At 37.5% G+C, this 18880-nt stretch overlaps 3 protein-coding genes and 1 pseudogene across 4 annotated transcripts; all 4 read right to left on the bottom strand.

The window, feature by feature from the left end:
* Window positions 1-6794: 6794 nt before the first annotated feature.
* On the bottom strand, window positions 6795-8277 carry LOC120461067 (ribosyldihydronicotinamide dehydrogenase [quinone]-like). Its single transcript, XM_039649171.2, has 6 exons — window positions 8170-8277; window positions 7925-8092; window positions 7698-7828; window positions 7499-7612; window positions 7293-7394; window positions 6795-7188 (listed from the first exon to the last, which is right to left on the bottom strand). Exons 1-6 carry the CDS (start codon window positions 8171-8173, stop codon window positions 6889-6891), a joined length of 819 nt encoding a protein of 272 aa, XP_039505105.2. The 5' UTR covers window positions 8174-8277; the 3' UTR covers window positions 6795-6888.
* Window positions 8278-10326: 2049 nt separating this feature from the next.
* On the bottom strand, window positions 10327-11808 carry LOC120461048 (ribosyldihydronicotinamide dehydrogenase [quinone]-like). Its single transcript, XM_089133247.1, has 6 exons — window positions 11701-11808; window positions 11457-11624; window positions 11230-11360; window positions 11031-11144; window positions 10825-10926; window positions 10327-10720 (listed from the first exon to the last, which is right to left on the bottom strand). Exons 1-6 carry the CDS (start codon window positions 11702-11704, stop codon window positions 10421-10423), a joined length of 819 nt encoding a protein of 272 aa, XP_088989373.1. The 5' UTR covers window positions 11705-11808; the 3' UTR covers window positions 10327-10420.
* A 1543-nt stretch (window positions 11809-13351) lies between these two features.
* Window positions 13352-14841, bottom strand: LOC120461004 (ribosyldihydronicotinamide dehydrogenase [quinone]-like; annotated as a pseudogene). Its single transcript, XR_016169292.1, has 6 exons — window positions 14727-14841; window positions 14482-14649; window positions 14255-14385; window positions 14054-14167; window positions 13848-13949; window positions 13352-13743 (listed from the first exon to the last, which is right to left on the bottom strand). The product of XR_016169292.1 is annotated as a ribosyldihydronicotinamide dehydrogenase [quinone]-like (transcript).
* A 1549-nt stretch (window positions 14842-16390) lies between these two features.
* Window positions 16391-17893, bottom strand: LOC120461065 (NAD(P)H dehydrogenase [quinone] 1-like). Its single transcript, XM_039649166.2, has 6 exons — window positions 17779-17893; window positions 17521-17688; window positions 17294-17424; window positions 17095-17208; window positions 16889-16990; window positions 16391-16784 (listed from the first exon to the last, which is right to left on the bottom strand). Exons 1-6 carry the CDS (start codon window positions 17807-17809, stop codon window positions 16485-16487), a joined length of 846 nt encoding a protein of 281 aa, XP_039505100.1. The 5' UTR covers window positions 17810-17893; the 3' UTR covers window positions 16391-16484.
* Between the last annotated feature and the right edge of the window lie 987 nt (window positions 17894-18880).

Genomic DNA, 18880 nt, shown 5'->3' with positions numbered 1-18880 from the left:
CAGTGCTTAAGAACAAGGACCTTTAAATAACTTCCAGTGGAGGCTTAATTTGTTTATTTAAGAAAACTGTATCATTTTGTCAATTGGTGTGGTACAACATTGTAGCTGGACTAAAGTATCCAACAGATGTCTCAATAAACATGGAAGACAGGTGGTGACAGCTGAAGGTTGAACTGCGGATAAACTTGTCCAAAGGTGTCACTTGGGTCATGGCCTCTTCTGCTTTAGGGTCAAGGCCAGGAACTGGAGGTCACATCGACTCTCTGAACAACTCGCAAAAAAATTAGACAACTAAAAAAATCTCTAAATCCTTTGTGTTTTGTATTTTACATCTATTATGATAGAATCTATTTAATATTTGTATAGGCCTACATAATAATTAGTCCTGTAAACTGGTAGGGAATGTGATTATGTTTTTACGAGGTGTAAAATATTTTTATGTTTATTTTTAAGGATTGAGTTTGGTTTAAATTTGGCTTTAATATGTCTGAGACTTTTAATAGACCAAAATGAGGATAGTCAAAAACAGAATGCATGGAATCCATCATCTGACAACAGAAAACATTCATTAATTTTCTATACAAAGACAAAATATTACATGAGCATACAACAAATCAGAAAATAATCAACTTTTAAGGGATATTAAATTCCATGGTTATTGGTCACAGTGCATGAGCATAGTGACCTTTGCAGTTTTCATACCTTAAACCAGTAATTAATTGCATCATTCCATTATGGTATTGCTACTTTTAGGAAAGCATGAGACATTTATATGTGGTTTGATTGATCACTTTCTGTCTGGCCAATTTAAGTACATTTATTCTATAGATCCCAGACCCTTAACAACTCACTCTTTCTAATTAGTTGAAAAATAGCTCAGCTGGTACATTTGGGCAGTTATAGTGTAACCAATAACAGCTCCCATGGCAGCATTTTGCTAAGCGAGGTCTTGGTATTTGTTTATACGGGCATTCTGCTTCTCTCAGAAGCACGGAATACCAACTCACACTTCATTAGACTGATGAACCACACCAGAAAAAAATCTATAGCTACTCTCAGATAGAGGAGGAAACATACTGGATAGGTTTGTATTGTGTTTATATTCGCAAATATTCATTTCCCCATAAAATTTCTGCTTAAAATACCTCATCAGTTCCTTTATTCAGCTAGTCAAATTTGACCCCTTTTGAGTGTGAGCAAAAAGGGTGTGTGTCCCTTTAAATGCAAATGAGCTCCAGCTGGCCATAGACAATCACATGAGCTTCAGATACTCAATCAAAAAACAAGAGTATAATATCACTTTTCCAAAGTCTCAGTACAGTTTCCACAGTAATATTTGAAGAGTTCAGATGCAAAAGCCTCTAAATGCCATTTGAAATTTTCTTCTTTAATGATGATTTTTATCAAACTTGTATATTTAAGTTCAGTAATTTCACTTAAATAACAATTAATAGGTAATTATCAGTGCCATTTAAGTGAAATTACTGAACTTAAATATACAAGTTTGATAAAAATTATCATTAAAGAAGAAAATTTCAAATGGCATTTAGAGGCTTTTGCATCTGAACTCTTCATTTATCAACACTACTAATTTCAATATTAACTTCAACATAAGACTTCAACCATAAAATAAATCAGCATATTATAAAGATTTCCGAAGGATCAGTAATGGCTTCTGAAAATTCAGCTTCCATCACAGGAATAAATTATTTTAAAATATATTACAATAGAAAACAGCTATTTTAAATAGTAAATAATATTACACAATATTACTGTTTTTTGAACAATAGTGTACAAGCTTAAATATTTAGTGTTATATATGTGCATAAATGGAGTTATTTGCTTAATTGTTTAACTTAGTAAATAAATAATATTCTGTATCTCAGCACAGAATGTTTCATAAATGAACAAAGATCACGCATATGGGGCATACATCAAAAAACATCTTTTGCCTGCAGAAAGAAGCACTGCTGTGAAATATACACATGTGGTGGTGAGTGCCATCGTGTGAGGAAAAAAGACTCCAGGCCATGCCATTGTGTTCCAGGTGGTTCCAGTTTCAAGCCTCCCTAGTGTGCATTCTCAGTGCCCATGCAGGGCTGAAAGCAGTGTGGGGGATGGACCAGCACTCCGTCTGACATCAGGAGCTTATGAGTTAGTTGTGTTAACTCAATACAGTTTATTGGAGATGGGAATTTACACTCACAGTCTGTGCTATTGGGAAACTTCATCCTTTGGTGTTAATATCAAACTGAGTCATTTCGTTCTGTCCTGACTCAAAAAGCCTCGCACTGTAATTAAATATTCTGTGTACTCTGAAATTTTAAGATGAAAGCTCCCCCCGTTGTGTTAGCAAAACAGCTGTGACCACAGAGCAATGAAACTTTGAGTATAATAAAGGTGAAACATTTTTAAGACTGTACAAGATATTGAAGGAATTATTTACACAAAAATTAAAATTCTTTCATCATTCACTCATCTTTTGAAAACTGTTGGTCCCTCTTTTGGGCAATGTCATAAAATTCAATTGGGTCTGATGTTTTTTTTTGTTTTTTTTTTTTTTTTTTGTTTTTTTGGTCCCCATTGACTTTTTATTGAAAAAACTACAAAAAAGAAAAAAAGAGAAAAAAAGAATAAAGAAAAAAACAAAAAACAAATGAGGGTGAGTAAATGAAATTAGAATTACATTTTTTGAATGAAGGATTTTATCTCTTCACTGGAAATAATGAATAAGTAATAAGTGGAAACAAAGCTATATTTAAAGAGAAACATTTCCATTATTTGTCAAAAATGTTCTCATCTTTTGTCCTTTGAATAATCCAAATTACAAATTTGGTATCATGTTGTCACTTCACATTCTCAATTTTCAAAAATCAGTATCAGGATCTCGTGAATGAAAGGCCTAGCCTGGAGGCCAGCCTGAACTCCGCCCACAACATTTTTTGGTCGGGAAGTTCGGTCTGGACTCGATCCATTGAGGAGTAATTATGATGAGGCAAAAAATTATCGGGCCAATCAGATTGCCAGGGCGGGCTTTATACGATGATGGACAGATGATCTGCAGGGACATAATCATCACGTTATCAAAGAGCGCTAACTGGTTTCCCTCAGAGATGACTGCAGCTGGAGAATTGAGATGTATAGATTCCGCTGTCGCATCTGTTTTTAAAATGAATCGACAGGGCATTCATTTTAATAGACAAACAGAAAACTGCAATCAAGGCATTTGTCGATCGGAAAGATATTCGGCAAAAGTGTAACTTATCAGCTGGCTCTGACAGTCGCTAAGTTAAAAAGATGGGACGTAATGAAAAGCATGTGGTCGTTGTGGTTTCTCCTTTGGTCGCACTCACGAAGGACCAGGTGAAAGAAGCAATGCTCCTTATTTTACTTCTAAAATAAGTAAGTTCTGTTGTTGACAACTATGCTACAGTATGCTAAGTATTTGACTTACTGCGTTGCTCTGATTGGTTGTAGGTCTGTCCGACTACCCAATTGAGTGCAGAGGGGCTCTACGAAGCGGTCTCAGACTCATATTCTGACCAGAATATGAGTATGACGAAGTCAGGCTATGAAAGGCCATGATTTTAAATGACTTCATAATAACTGAGGACAGAACCCAAAATCACGTCAAGCTTTCACGTTTTTCCCAGAAGGACAGTCTCTTACAGCGGAAGGTCCTTTGATATACCACAAGCACATGGCAGAACACTGTGTGCCGTTTTGAAGTCTCTAATTGGCTCCTTAGAATAAAGGAAACATGATATAAGCGATATAAGCTTTACATCTAAATCAAATGTAATTCATCCATTGTCAAGCACCAAATAATTGATGAATTTCAGTTTAATTCGTGGTCTCATTACAAAATGGATTGTCATGGTTTAAAAAAAAAAATTTGGTCATCGCAGAGCTCGCAAAAAGCTTCACATTCAGGTGCATCTTGAGAATTTAAGTTGAAGGCTAAATTTAGGGTTAACAATTGTCTTATCGGTCCTTTGTACTTTAGTCAACTAGAAGCCTTCAACTGTCACTTTCAGTATTTATTAGTATTACACCTATCTCTGAAAACATCCTGTGCATTTAAATGCTAGACTTGATTGTGGTTTGTTCTGAGAGTGGCTGTTATGGACTGGCATGTCAGGAAAGGTGTGGCGAATGCAAAAACTGCACTACCCCAGAAGACTGTGTGTCAAAAAACCCCACCTAAACCACAAATGCTTCCCTTGCAGAGCCACATAACCGTCTTGACTGATGGACCATCACCTGCTTCTCTGTCCTTTGACGATGTGTATTTTGCCATAAAACAACACTGAAGATTAAGATTGTGAAGTGTGCACCAAGTTTGATGTCTTTAAGTCTATGACCATTGTTTAGAGGAATATATCTTCCAAAATAAATTTAGTTGCATCATTTCTTGGTTAACATTGTTGGTGGATGTGGTTGTCCATTAGCCTGACTTCATCATACTCATATTCTAGTCAGAATGTGAGTCTGATGCTGCTCCATAGGGCTTTGATTATGAGGTGCGTCTTAGCCGAATCAGTATGGAGCTAGGATTGTGTTTTTTTTACATGCGAGAAAATAAATGATCTGAGAGAAGAAAAAAAATGTTTGAGAGAAAAAGTTTTCATACCAATAGCAAAAAATATTCATATTTGAGACTTGCTCAAAACTTGCTCAGTCAGCTACCCATCGAGTTGTGTGTCATCATCTTACCCAAACATTGGAGTGTCCGTGCTCAACTAAGGCACCCTAGTGAAAAAAAGTATACTTTATTGTATTTGAAATATATTCCCTTTTTCAATACTACATTGCAAATATACTATATCTTTAAATATATTAAAAGTATATTAGCATCATGCTTTTTACCTATTTTTACAATACAAATTAACACACTTTAAAATAATTGTACTTTAGCATATTTTCTAAAAGTATATTGAAAAACAAGCATGCTTTTAACATATTTCTAAAAAGTGCAGTTTTAGTGAAGTTTTAGTGCATTTATAGAAAACCTACTTATGTTGCTCTTACTTAAAAATACATTTTTGGAGTACTTTGTGCAAAATTCAAACAATAGCATATTACTTACATGTGAGTCCTGATTGGTTTCAGAGACGGTGATTAATCACAGTTCCGAAGATGAACAGAGCTATTACAAGGTTGGTACAGCAATGCATGGGGGTGAGTAATATTTAATAATGCAATAATATTTGCAGTATTCAATGCCAAGTTTATTAATCTGGGGTTAACTTATTATTATTATTTTTTTTGAGAGACACACAAAAATAAAAACTCATAGCTCTAAATCTATTGCTAGTAAAGTCAAAAGGTAGGTATCATTTGATAGAACACTTTTTACATTTTTTGAAAACATACATTATGGCATTCTCATGCAAGGAAACTTCTGGTAAAAGACAAAAATATACATATATTTTTTTTTATTTTGCATATCTTTCTTAATTGACATGGAATAACTCAGGAAGGAATTGAAGTACTCTATTTTGGTGAAGTCACAGTACATGTGAGCTGAATCTGTAAGGAATTTTGTGCTGATTGCATAAAGTAAATCAAAAGTTACAGCATCTGGAACGAAGAAGCATTTTTGTTCAGACTGTGTCTCCCCCTAATGGGCATTGTTAAGTTGTTCCTCCATGAGGAATATTTTTGTGATTAATGCAATAGTGTTCATTTTAGGCTCATTTTGAAAAATATGATTTTTTTTTTCGCAGCTAGTTGGCGCCCACGGGCGGTACACTCTGTTATAGAGGGATTACTCAACAACAAAAAAAGCCTGCTTGTAGCATTCCATTGACTCCCATTCATTTTGGTGTCACTTGACAGCGGATAACTTTGCATCTGAGGCGTCTAAAGACTCCATTTATCATTTTTTTTTTTATTTCTGAAGAAACAACAATGTATAAAAGGCTTCTTTACCTTGTATCATACGTTATGGCCCCGTAGAAGAATATTTTTGTAAAAATAGGCTAACGATTGAGTCATAACGAATTGACTCTCCGTCGCACAGAAATTACCTTATAGACAGGAGGAGAAGCTCGCGGGCAATCAGGGGGGACGTGGATCAAGGCATAAAGTCAAGGGAGAAGCCCATAGAGAGTCATAAAATTGATCCTGTTGCTAGGTCATGGACAGCTACTCACTCTCGCCGTCTCTGTGAGATATGGAAAGGAATTATTCAGATTTCACAGCTACAAGAAAACATGCAGGTTGCTCACGTGACCGGCGCAGCACGTCTGGCGATCAGCTTTTAACAGGCTTCAATTTTTTCAGTTGAAATCATTGGGGTCGCTGTGTCCATTTCTTTTACTGTCTGTGGTACCAACTTTTGAAAATCCTTACCCTTTCAATGCAATCCTCGATTACATGAATGAATTCCCAGTTAGTTCCCCTAAATTTCCATGGTAACTTTCAAATATGGAACATTTCCAAAATTCCCCAGCTTAACTTCATGAAAACTTACCAGAAATGTTCCACCCCTTGACAACCCTAGTCATGTCTACTCTACCCATTTGTTAAAACGGTGCCTTTTTTTGTAATGCTCAGAATCACTCCCATGTTTGAGGATTGAGCTGCCCATGTAACGGCCAATAAAAATAGCTTTGTAGTAAAGCACACTTTGAAGTCAAGTTCACTGAAGACACTAAAGCAACAAAATACTTAACTAGGGCACACAATTAACCACTGTTTTTGGCTTCTTAATTTCCCAATCTGATATTAACTGCAGGAAATAGGCTTGGAGTTGTGGGTTTCACATGGCTTACAATGAATTACAACTGTCAAATTCAAAACATGAATAATTTATTCACATCCAAAAATTGAACATCATGACAGTTAAACAGGAACATGGCCACATGGGGACAATTGCTCATCTCATACCCCAGCCTTCATCTGACTGTGCGGTGGCAGAGGTTTCTCCAGGTGGTGTCCCACAGTGAGACCGAAGGGGGAACCGGCCTGCTTTTCATGGACTTCGGCCTTCAGCTGAAAGCCTTTCACCTCATCAAAACTGTCAATGGGTGGGAAGGAGAGAGGCACTTCGCTTAAAAGACCTTGAAGACGAGTACGCCAGTCTTTCAACAGGCTGTCACGAGCCTCAGCAGAGAGATGCGTGGGTGCCCAGAAGACTTGTGGTGCGAGGACCTGGAAGCCGCAGTAATTGAGGACACCATTCTACCAAAGAAAACATTAGCACAGCAGGTCCAGGTTAGTATGACATGCAAAATCAAAGTGTGCAAAATGAAGCCTATTGAGGGAAAAGGGATGAAGCTTCTTACCTGAACTGGCCACAGAGTAACATTCAGATCTCCATTGATCCCATTGGAGCTGAACATTGTCTCATGGGAACCAGTGGTGAATGACAACATGGCTTTCTTTTCCTGACACAAATTAAAAACCCTCTCACACTTCATTAAGTAACCAACTTTTAACCTTCTCTGATTAACACATATAATGAAAGATTAGTTTGTGATTTAGGTCTTACCCTGAAGATGCCTGCACTATAGCGCTTTTCCGAAGTGTATGCAAAACCAAGGGTAAGAACCCGATCCATCCAGCCTTTCATGATGGCAGGAACCGAGAACCAGTACATGGGAAACTGCAAAAGACACACAAAAAATAAAGTACCCAAAAGCAACAAATAAAATATACAAAATCCAATTTCTAATAAATAAAAGCCTTACCTGAAAAATAACAATATCTGCTTCTTTTAGTTTCTTGTGCTCCTCTACAATATCAGAAGCTAGTCGTCCCTCCTGCCAGGCCAGCATGGTCTCCTCTCCATAGCAGAAATGTTCTGGATTCTTCACTGTGCCTGGAAAAGAAAATTGTGCAAAATAGTCATTGCACTCCAATAAGGACAAAAGCTTTTAAGTTTAATATTTTCTAAAACACAACACTGCCTCCAAACCAGTAATATCATCCTTGGTTGCTGTGGCCTTGAAATTCATTTCATACAGGTCAGAAACAAGAACATTGCAGCCCTGATTCTTCAGCACATCTACAGTCGCATCTTTAATGGCTGCATTGAAAGATCCAGCACTCTGGTGCGCATACACAATCAACACTGTCTTTGCAGCTGAAAAAAAGAAAAAAACAATTAATCAAACAAATAACCAAACCCAAACCTACCTCAACAAAAGAACATAGGCCTACCCATGTTTCTCACCCACAGGTCTCAGAACATCTACTAAAGCAACAGATTTGTGAGCTTCTTTTCAAACCACAATCACCTGAGCACAACTGAAAGTAATTTACTAATCAATTAGAGTTCACAGGCAAGAGGTTTTCCAAGAACAAAAATCTACAGCAAAAAAAAAAGTTAAACAAAAGTGAGGATGTATTTCTTCTTAAAAGCAGCATGAACGTTAAAAGAAAAAAAAAAAAGAAAATAAACGTATTATGCCTGGTAGTTAGTCTACCTTTTTACCACTAGATGTCAACATGCACCAGTAACTGAAGCTATAGAGCACGTCTATTAGGACCCACACAAATACAGTAAAATACCTATATGATGAAGAGGGTAAAAAATATATAGCCCCTATAAATTTAGTGACTCAGTTTAAACGAGCTGTTTTGCTTAGCCTATACTTTTGTATCATGGGCAGGTTATAATTAGCCTATGACAAAAACTTTCTGCTGAAAAAAAAAAAAAAACACTTGTCTGCTTGTCTGGTCTTTGGTGTATAGGCCTAGTTTGTGGTCTTTTAACTGCTTGGGATGATGAACTTGAGATCACCTGGAGACTTGATCAGGCTGTGTTCACTAGTTAGACTTAATTTTCCCACTGCAGTGCTTTTCCAATATTATCTGTATGCAATCCCGGTGGCTGGAACTTCAGGACCGCATTCTCTAGGAGTTGGACCCTTTTTTGTGTGTGTGACAGCATGAAAATGACGACGTCATACAGACGTCTGCGACGTGTGTGTGTGCTATCTGGGTGTGTGTCCTCTTTCTTTTTGGAAATAAGTTATTATTTTGGAAATAAGTTATTATTTTGGAAATAAGTTATTATTTCAAATAACTGTCTATTTCTGTGTGACTAATGTGCAATTTTGACACTCATTATGATCAATGTATCACTTTATATTGCAAACCTGTGGTAAAACGTCGAAGCTTAGGTTTTAAATCTTAAGTAGGCCTAGCCGATAAACAACAAAAATGTCAGCAATGGCTTATTTTTATCATGCTCGTTTTGCGATCTCGCTAATTTATAATGATTTCTTTCGATTGTAATCTGATAAAACTTCGATTTGATGGTGAAATGATGGGTTTGTGTGATGCGTTCCAGAGAAGCCTAGTAACCGTTCATATTTTTGCCTGGCTCTGCATCGATTCGCGAGTCTGCCTTCGTGCGCACTTCCCCAAGCGGAAGCTATTGGGGCGGATGGGCATTTGACACGCCCGCCGTTGAAATATTATTTGAAACGAAAGGGGGCGACTTGGACTAAATGCCCAGGGGTGAGAAGTAAATTACACAGTGACAATGATTATTTTAGTAGGCTACACCACCAATACGCTACAAAAGAATCGTGGAAAAACCCAGTAAACCTTCAGATTTTTAACATTAGAACAAAATATGAACATGTACTACTATTTTCTTTTAGTTTTGTAAAAAAAAATATATATACATGAACATTTGTCCGTTGTAAGTATAGGCTACTCAAATCAGTAGCTATGCAGTGAACGATTACTATACTATTAGAGAGAACGCTTGTAAATGAGCAGCATGTTGGCTATAGCCAGTACAATCAATGTGAAACAGCACAAAATGTAATGAATTAAAATGGCAAAATGCTACATTGATATCACATGATCTAATTATCTCAAACTCTTATTTCACATCCAATTTTTAACTTGGTTTAAATAAGAGATGACAATTTTCACTTATTGGTTTTCACACAGAAAGCAGAAGAGGAGCTCACACCCTTAGCGTATTCCAAGTTTTCTGGGACAATGCCAGTTTATAGTTTACATTTGAGTGGCATTTTGGATCGGTTTTAAATTTCACAATCCAAATGCATTTCAAAGCTTTATCGACAGACATCTGCAAAGCACTTTGATGCAGAAAAGGACATGCCTCCAAGAAATTACCATAGGAAATGGGGAAACGGTCAAGCTCACCGATTCAAGGTTTTCTGGTTAAACTAGAAGACCACTAAAGCAGCAACAGAATAGAGAAAGTCAGGAAATCCTTTACTATGGAGCACAAATCAACCACTATGTTTTGGTTTCCAAGTGTCCCGATCTGACATGAACTTTAAGACACAGGCAATGAGTTGTGGGTTCCACATTTACAATGAATTACAACTGTCAAATTCAAAACATGAATAATTTATTCACATCCAAAAATTGAACATCATGACAGTTAAACAGGAACATGGCCACATGGGGACAATTGCTCATCTCATACCCCAGCCTTCATCTGACTGTGCGGTGGCAGAGGTTTCTCCAGGTGGTGTCCCACAGTGAGACCAAATGGGGAATCGGCCTGCTTTTCATGGACTTCAGGCTTCAGCTGAAAGCCTTTCACCTCATCAAAACTGTCTATGGGTGGGAAGGAGAGAGGCACTTCGCTTAAAAGACCTTGAAGACGAGTACGCCAGTCTTTCAACAGGCTGTCACGAGCCTCAGCAGAGAGATGCGTGGGTGCCCAGAAGACTTGTGGTGCGAGGACCTGGAAGCCGCAGTAATTGAGGACACCATTCTACAAAAGAAAACATTAGCACAGCAGGTCCAGGTTAGTATGACATGCAAAATCAAAGTGTGAAAAATGAAGCCTATTAAGGGAAAAGGGATGAAGCTTCTTACCTGAACTGGCCACAGAGTAACATTCAGATCTCCATTGATCCCATTGGAGCTGAACATTGTCTCATGGGAACCAGTGGTGAATGACAACATGGCTTTCTTTTCCTGACACAAATTAAAAACCCTCTCACACTTCATTAAGTAACCAACTTTTAACCTTCTCTGATTAACACATATAATGAAAGATTAGTTTGTGATTTAGGTCTTACCCTGAAGATGCCTGCACTATAGCGCTTTTCCGAAGTGTATGCAAAACCAAGGGTAAGAACCCGATCCATCCAGCCTTTCATGATGGCAGGAACCGAGAACCAGTACATGGGAAACTGCAAAAGACACACAAAAAATAAAGTACCCAAAAGCAACAAATAAAATATACAAAATCCAATTTCTAATAAATAAAAGCCTTACCTGAAAAATAACAATATCTGCTTCTTTTAGTTTCTTGTGCTCCTCTACAATATCAGAAGCTAGTCGTCCCTCCTGCCAGGCCAGCATGGTCTCCTCTCCATAGCAGAAATGTTCTGGATTCTTCACTGTGCCTGGAAAAGAAAATTGTGCAAAATAGTCATTGCACTCCAATAAGGACAAAAGCTTTTAAGTTTAATATTTTCTAAAACACAACACTGCCTCCAAACCAGTAATATCATCCTTGGTTGCTGTGGCCTTGAAATTCATTTCATACAGGTCAGAAACAAGAACATTGCAGCCCTGATTCTTCAGCACATCTACAGTCGCATCTTTAATGGCTGCATTGAAAGATCCAGCACTCTGGTGCGCATACACAATCAACACTGTCTTTGCAGCTGAAAAAAAAGAAAAACAATTAATCAAACAAATAACCAAACCCAAACCTACCTCAACAAAAGAACATAGGCCTACCCATGTTTCTCACCCACAGGTCTCAGAACATCTACTAAAGCAACAGATTTGTGAGCTTCTTTTCAAACCACAATCACCTGAGCACAACTGAAAGTAATTTACTAATCAATTAGAGTTTACAGGCTAGAAGTTTTCCAAGAACAAAAATAAAAAGTTAAACAAATGTGAGGATGTATTTCTTCTTAAAAGGCGCATATGAATCGTAAAAGAAAAAAAAGAAAGAAAATAAACTAATTATGCCTGGTAGTTAGTCTACCTTTTTACCACTAGATGTCAACATACACCAGTAACTGAAGCTATAGAGCACGTCTATTAGACCCACACAAATAAAATACCTATGATAAAGAGGGTAAAAAATATATAGCCCCTATAAATTTAGTGACTCAGTTTAAACGAGCTGTTTCGCTTAGATACTTCTGTATCATGGGCAGGTTATAATTAAGACACACAAAAAAAATTCTGCTGAAAAAAAAAAAAACCTTGTATGGTCTTTGGTGTTGGCCTAGTTTGTGGTCTTTTAACTGCTTGGGATGATGATATGCTTGAGACCACCTGGAGACTTGCTCAGGCTGTGTTTCTCACTAGTTACTGTTAGACAATCTTAATTTTCCCACTGCGTGCTTTTTCCCCTTCAGAATGAGATCCCGCAGTTCATTCCAAAATTATCTCTCCGCAATCCCGGTAGTTGGAATTTCAGGACCGCATTTCAAGGAGTTGGACCCATGGTCGGACCCTATACTTTTTTTTTTTTTTTTTTTTTTTGTGTACCTATGTGTGACAGTGCTCATGAAAATGACGACGTCACACATGTCTGCGTTGTGTGCTTTCTGGGTGTGTGTCCTCTTTCTTTTGGGGAATAACTGTTTATTTCTGTGTGACTTATGTGCAATCTTGACACAGGTTTATTCATTATGATCAATGTATTAGCCTACTTTATAATGCAAACCTGTGGTAAAACTTCGATGCTTAGGTTTTGCGGCTAACGTTACTCAAACTGTAAAAATGACTTTTACAAGACTGTAAAAATGCTACAGGGTAAAACAGTTGAACGTTTCTGCATACGGTAAATAATTGTGATAGATCAAGGTTTTAATGCAATTTTACTGTAAAATACAGTTAAATTTAGTTTTTAAAAGTGAAAAAGAACAGCTTGGCTTGTATAGTATAAAGTGAAACACCATAAATTGACATTCCCACAATTCCCTGTGTGACACTTCACATTTTATGTATTTTTGTTGATATAAGTTTCCTCAGTTTTGTTTATTTCTTATCAGATAGGTACATTGGGGTTTGTTACATTTAATGCTGTTAAATTTATTGCATTATTATAAATGTCATGTTTGTTACTATGATGTTTAATGTTTGTATGAATCATGCGTGCTGCTTCTTTATGCAAGTAAACTTTCTTGTGGAAGAGCTGTTTGTGAGGAGCTTTGATCATGTGACTCATTGCAGAGATGATTGACCGTTGTCAGTACAATGGTACAAAACAGAGATCAATAGGTTGGTAAATTAACATATCACTGATATCAGATAATGAAATATGGTTTATTACTGGAAATTTGAAAGTCTATAAAACCAGTAACATTGCTACTGTATTCGACATGGTCGTAGTTGTGGGTATCACATGGTTTACAATGAATTACAACTGTCAAATTCAAAACATTCACAATTTATTGACATCCCACAATTAAGCGTCATGACAGTTAAACAGGAACATGGCCACATGGGGACAATTGCTCATCTCATACCCCAGCCTTCATCTGACTGTGCGGTGGCAGAGGTTTCTCCAGGTGGTGTCCCACAGTAATACCGAAGGGGGAACCGGCCTGCTTTTCATGGACTTCAGGCTTCAGCTGAAAGCCTTTCACCTCATCAAAACTGTCTGGATGGGAAGGAGAGAGGCACTTCGCTTAAAAGACCTTGAAGACGAGTACGCCAGTCTTTCAACAGGCTGTCACGAGCCTCAGCGGAGAGATGCGTGGGTGCCCAGAAGACTTGTGGTGCGAGGACCTGGAAGACGCAGTAATTGAGGACACCATTCTACAAAAGAAAACATTAGCACAGCAGGTCCAGGTTAGTATGACATGCAAAATCAAAGTGTGCAAAATGAAGCCTATTGAGGGAAAAGGGATGAAGCGTCTTACCTGAACTGGCCACAGAGTAACATTCAGATCTCCATTGATCCCATTGGAGCTGAAAATGGTCTCATGGGAACCAGTGGTGAATGACAACATGGCTTTCTTTTCCTGACACAAATTAAAAACCCACTCACACTTCATTAAATAACCAACTTTTAACCTTCTCTGATTAACACATATAATGAAAGATTAGTTTGTGATTTAGGTCTTACCCTGAAGATGCCTGCACTATAGCGCTTTTCCGAAGTGTATGCAAAACCAAGGGTAAGAACCCGATCCATCCAGCCTTTCATGATGGCAGGAACCGAGAACCAGTACATGGGAAACTGCAAAAGACACACAAAAAACATAAAGTACCCAAAAGCAACAAATAAAATATACAAAATCCAATTTCTAATAAATAAAAGCCTTACCTGAAAAATAACAATATCTGCTTCTTTTAGTTTCTTGTGCTCCTCTACAATATCAGAAGCTAGTCGTCCCTCCTGCCAGGCCAGCATGGTCTCCTCTCCATAGCAGAAATGTTCTGGGTTCTTCACTGTGCCTGGAAAAGAAAATTGTGCAAAATAGTCATTGCACTCCAATAAGGACAAAAGCTTTTAAGTTTAATATTTTCTAAAACACAACACTGCGTCCAAACCAGTAATATCATCCTTGGTTGCTGTGGCCTTGAAATTCATTTCATACAGGTCAGAAACAAGAACATTGCAGCCCTGATTCTTCAGCACATCTACAGTCGCATCTTTAATGGCTGCATTGAAAGATCCAGCACTCTGGTGCGCATACACAATCAACACTGTCTTTGCAGCTGAAAAAAAGAAAAAAACAATTAATCAAACAAATAACCAAACCCAAACCTACCTCAACAAAAGAACATAGGCCTACCCATGTTTCTCACCCACAGGTCTCAGAACATCTACTAAAGCAACAGATTTGTGAGCTTCTTTTAAAACCACAATCACCTGAGCACAACTGAAAGTAATTTACTAATCAATTAGAGTTTACAGGCTAGAAGTTTTCCAAGAACAAAAATAAAAAGTTAAACAAATGTGAGGATGTATTTCTTCTTAAAAGGCGCATATGAATCGTAAAAGAAAAAAAGAAAGAAAATAAACTAATTATGCCTGGTAGTTAGTCTACCTTTTTACCACTAGATGTCAACATACACCAGTAACTGAAGCTATAGAGCACGTCTATTAGACCCACACAAATAAAATACTATGATAAAGAGGGTAAAAAATATATAGCCCCTATAAATTTAGTGACTCAGTTTAAACGAGCTGTTTCGCTTAGATACTTCTGTATCATGGGCAGGTTATAATTAAGACACACAAAAAAAATTCTGCTGAAAAAAAAAAAACAAACTTGTATGGTCTTTGGTGTTGGCCTAGTTTGTGGTCTTTTAACTGCTTGGGATGATGATATGCTTGAGACCACCTGGAGACTTGCTCAGGCTGTGTTTCTCACTAGTTACTGTTAGACAATCTTAATTTTCCCACTGCGTGCTTTTTCCCCTTCAGAATGAGATCCCGCAGTTCATTCCAAAATTATCTCTCCGCAATCCCGGTAGTTGGAATTTCAGGACCGCATTTCAAGGAGTTGGACCCATGGTCGGACCCTATTCTACTTTTTTTTTTTTTTTTTTTTTTTTTTTGTGTACCTATGTGTGACAGCGCTCATGAAAATGACGACGTCACACATGTCTGCGTTGTGTGCTATCTGGGTGTGTGTCCTCTTTCTTTTTGGGAATAACTGTTTATTTCTGTGTGACTTATGTGCAATCTTGACACAGGTTTATTCATTATGATCAATGTATTAGCCTACTTTATTATGCAAACCTGTGGTAAAACTTCGATGCTTAGGTTTTGCGGCTAACGTTACTCAAACTGTAAAAATGACTTTTACAAGACTGTAAAAATGCTACAGGGTAAAACAGTTGAACGTTTCTGCATACGGTAAATAATTGTGATAGATCAAGGTTTTAATGCAATTTTACTGTAAAATAGGCCTACTGTTAAATTTAGTTTTTAAAAGTGAAAAAGAACAGCTTGGCTTGTATAGTATAAAGTGAAACACCATAAATTGACATTCCCACAATTCCCTGTGTGACACTTCACATTTTATGTATTTTTGTTGATATAGGTTTCCTCAGTTTTGTTTATTTCTTATCAGATAGGTACATTGGGGTTTGTTACATTTAATGCTGTTAAATTTATTGCATTATTATAAATGTCATGTTTGTTACTATGATGTTTAATGTTTGTATGAATCATGCGTGCTGCTTCTTTATGCAAGTAAACTTTCTTGTGGAAGAGCTGTTTGTGAGGAGCTTTGATCATGTGACTCATTGCAGAGATGATTGACCGTTGTCAGTACAATGGTACAAAACAGAGATCAATAGGTTGGTAAATTAACATATCACTGATATCAGATAATGAAATATGGTTTATTACTGGAAATTTGAAAGTCTATAAAACCAGTAACATTGCTACTGTATTCGACATGGTCGTAGTTGTGGGTATCACATGGTTTACAATGAATTACAACTGTCAAATTCAAAACATTCACAATTTATTGACATCCCACAATTAAGCGTCATGACAGTTAAACAGGAACATGGCCACATGGGGACAATTGCTCATCTCATACCCCAGCCTTCATCTGACTGTGCGGTGGCAGAGGTTTCTCCAGGTGGTGTCCCACAGTGAGACCGAAGGGGGAATCGGCCTGCTTTTCATGGACTTCAGGCTTCAGCTGAAAGCCTTTCACCTCATCAAAACTGTCTATGGGTGGGAAGGAGAGAGGCACTTCGCTTAAAAGACCTTGAAGACGAGTACGCCAGTCTTTCAACAGGCTGTCACGAGCCTCAGAGGAGAGATGCGTGGGTGCCCAGAAGACTTGTGGTGCGAGGACCTGGAAGCCGCAGTAATTGAGGACACCATTCTACAAAAGAAAACATTAGCACAGCAGGTCCAGGTTAGTATGACATGCAAAATCAAAGTGTGCAAAATGAAGCCTATTGAGGGAAAAGGGATGAAGCTTCTTACCTGAACTGGCCACAGAGTAACATTCAGATCTCCATTGATCCCATTGGAGCTGAACATTGTCTCATGGGAACCAGTGGTGAATGACAACATGGCTTTCTTTTCCTGACACAAATTAAAAACCCACTCACACTTCATTAAATAACCAACTTTTAACCTTCTCTGATTAACGCAAGTAATGAAAGATTAGTTTGTGACGTAGGTCTTACCCTGAAGATGCCTGCACTATAGCGCTTTTCCGAAGTGTATGCAAAACCAAGGGTAAGAACCCGATCCATCCAGCCTTTCATGATGGCAGGAACCGAGAACCAGTACATGGGAAACTGCAAAAGACACACAAAAAATAAAGTACCCAAAAGCAACAAATAAAATATACAAAATCCAATTTCTAATAAATAAAAGCATTACCTGAAAAATAACAATATCTGCTTCTTTTAGTTTCTTGTGCTCCTCTACAATATCAGAAGCTAGTCGTCCCTCCTGCCAGGCCAGCATGGTCTCCTCTCCATAGCAGAAATGTTCTGAATTCTTCACTGCACCTGAAAAAGAAAATTGTGCAAAATAGTCATTGCACTCCAATAAGGACAAAAGCTTTTAAGTTTAATATTTTCTAAAACACAACACTGCCTCCAAACCAGTAATATCATCCTTGGTTGCTGTGGCCTTGAAATTCATTTCATACAGGTCAGAAACAAGAACATTGCAGCCCTGATTCTTCAGCACATCTACAGTCGCATCTTTAATGGCTGCATTGAAAGATCCAGCACTCTGGTGCGCATACACAATCAACACTGTCTTTACAGCTGAAAAAATATAAAACAATCAACCAAAAAAATTAAAAACAAATAACCAAACCAAACAATAGCCAAACCATCCTCAACAAAAGAACATACCCATGTTTCTCACCCACAGGCCTACAAACATCTACTAAAGCAACAGCATTTTGAGCTTCTTTTAAAACCACAATCACCTGAGCACAGCTGAAAGAAGTTTACTAATCAATTAGTGTTTTTCAGGCTAGAGGCTTTCCAAGAACAACAGTGTTTATTATCTGGGGGTTGTTCCATAAAACAAGATTTGAATACAAGCCAGGCTTATTTCAGTTAGTCAGACTTATTGTCAGTGGATAAAGTTTCCTAAAGCAAATTTAAAATAGTTCAAACTCAGTTACCCTGGCAACTAATATTGTGAAACTATTCTTGGGCCGTTTCAGAAAGGAGGTTAAGTGAAAACTCTGAGTATGTTAACCCTGAAATGAGGCAAACTCTGGGTTTTCCATTTCAGAATGAAAGGTATGTCAAACCTGAAAATGGAGAGTAAGTCTTGCTCGTTTCTGAAAGAGAGGTAACTTACTCAGAGTCAGTTACATATGGTAACTTACTCTGTGCAGGTTTTCTTCAGTAAACCTAGAGTTTATTTCGGTCTCCGCCCCCTTTTTTTTTTTTTTAAAGAGAAAGCAGTGCTTAAACACCTCATTCATTCTTTTGATAGGCTACATTTATTCATTGCTGTTTTTACTGTTGTTTTCTTTTAAATATTTTTTTTTCATAAGATGAAGTCTAAATAACTCAATTTGATTGAGTAAACTTTATAATACAATTTGTCATAATTTTTGGTGTAGTGAGTACTGTACTTAAAACTACCTGGGGTTCTGAGACAGGAGGCTCCAAAAGACATATATTACAATCAGAATCCGTTGGGACCAATAAAAAAAAAAAAAAAAAAAAAAAAAAAAAAAAAAACCAAAGTAAAACAAATGAAAATATCAAAAATATATCAAAAATAATACATAGGCCTATGTAGATCTCCTATATTTTATAAAGCCCTTGAATCTTGGGGAGTGACTGGCTCTGATGAAGTCCCTCCAGGAATTCCCTCAGCCATTGGCCTTCCAGCATCAGGCTCAGGGCCATCGATCTCCTCATTTGTGGAGGTGGCTTTCCGTTGGCTATAGTCAAACGAGAATGAACATTTAATTATGTGAAAACAGAATTA

This window comes from Pimephales promelas, chromosome 7 (assembly GCF_988280905.1).
Source record: "Pimephales promelas chromosome 7, fPimPro1.hap1.1, whole genome shotgun sequence".
In the NCBI taxonomy this organism is placed as follows: domain Eukaryota; kingdom Metazoa; phylum Chordata; class Actinopteri; order Cypriniformes; family Leuciscidae; genus Pimephales; species Pimephales promelas.
This window is presented reverse-complemented; position numbering and strand designations above follow the sequence as displayed.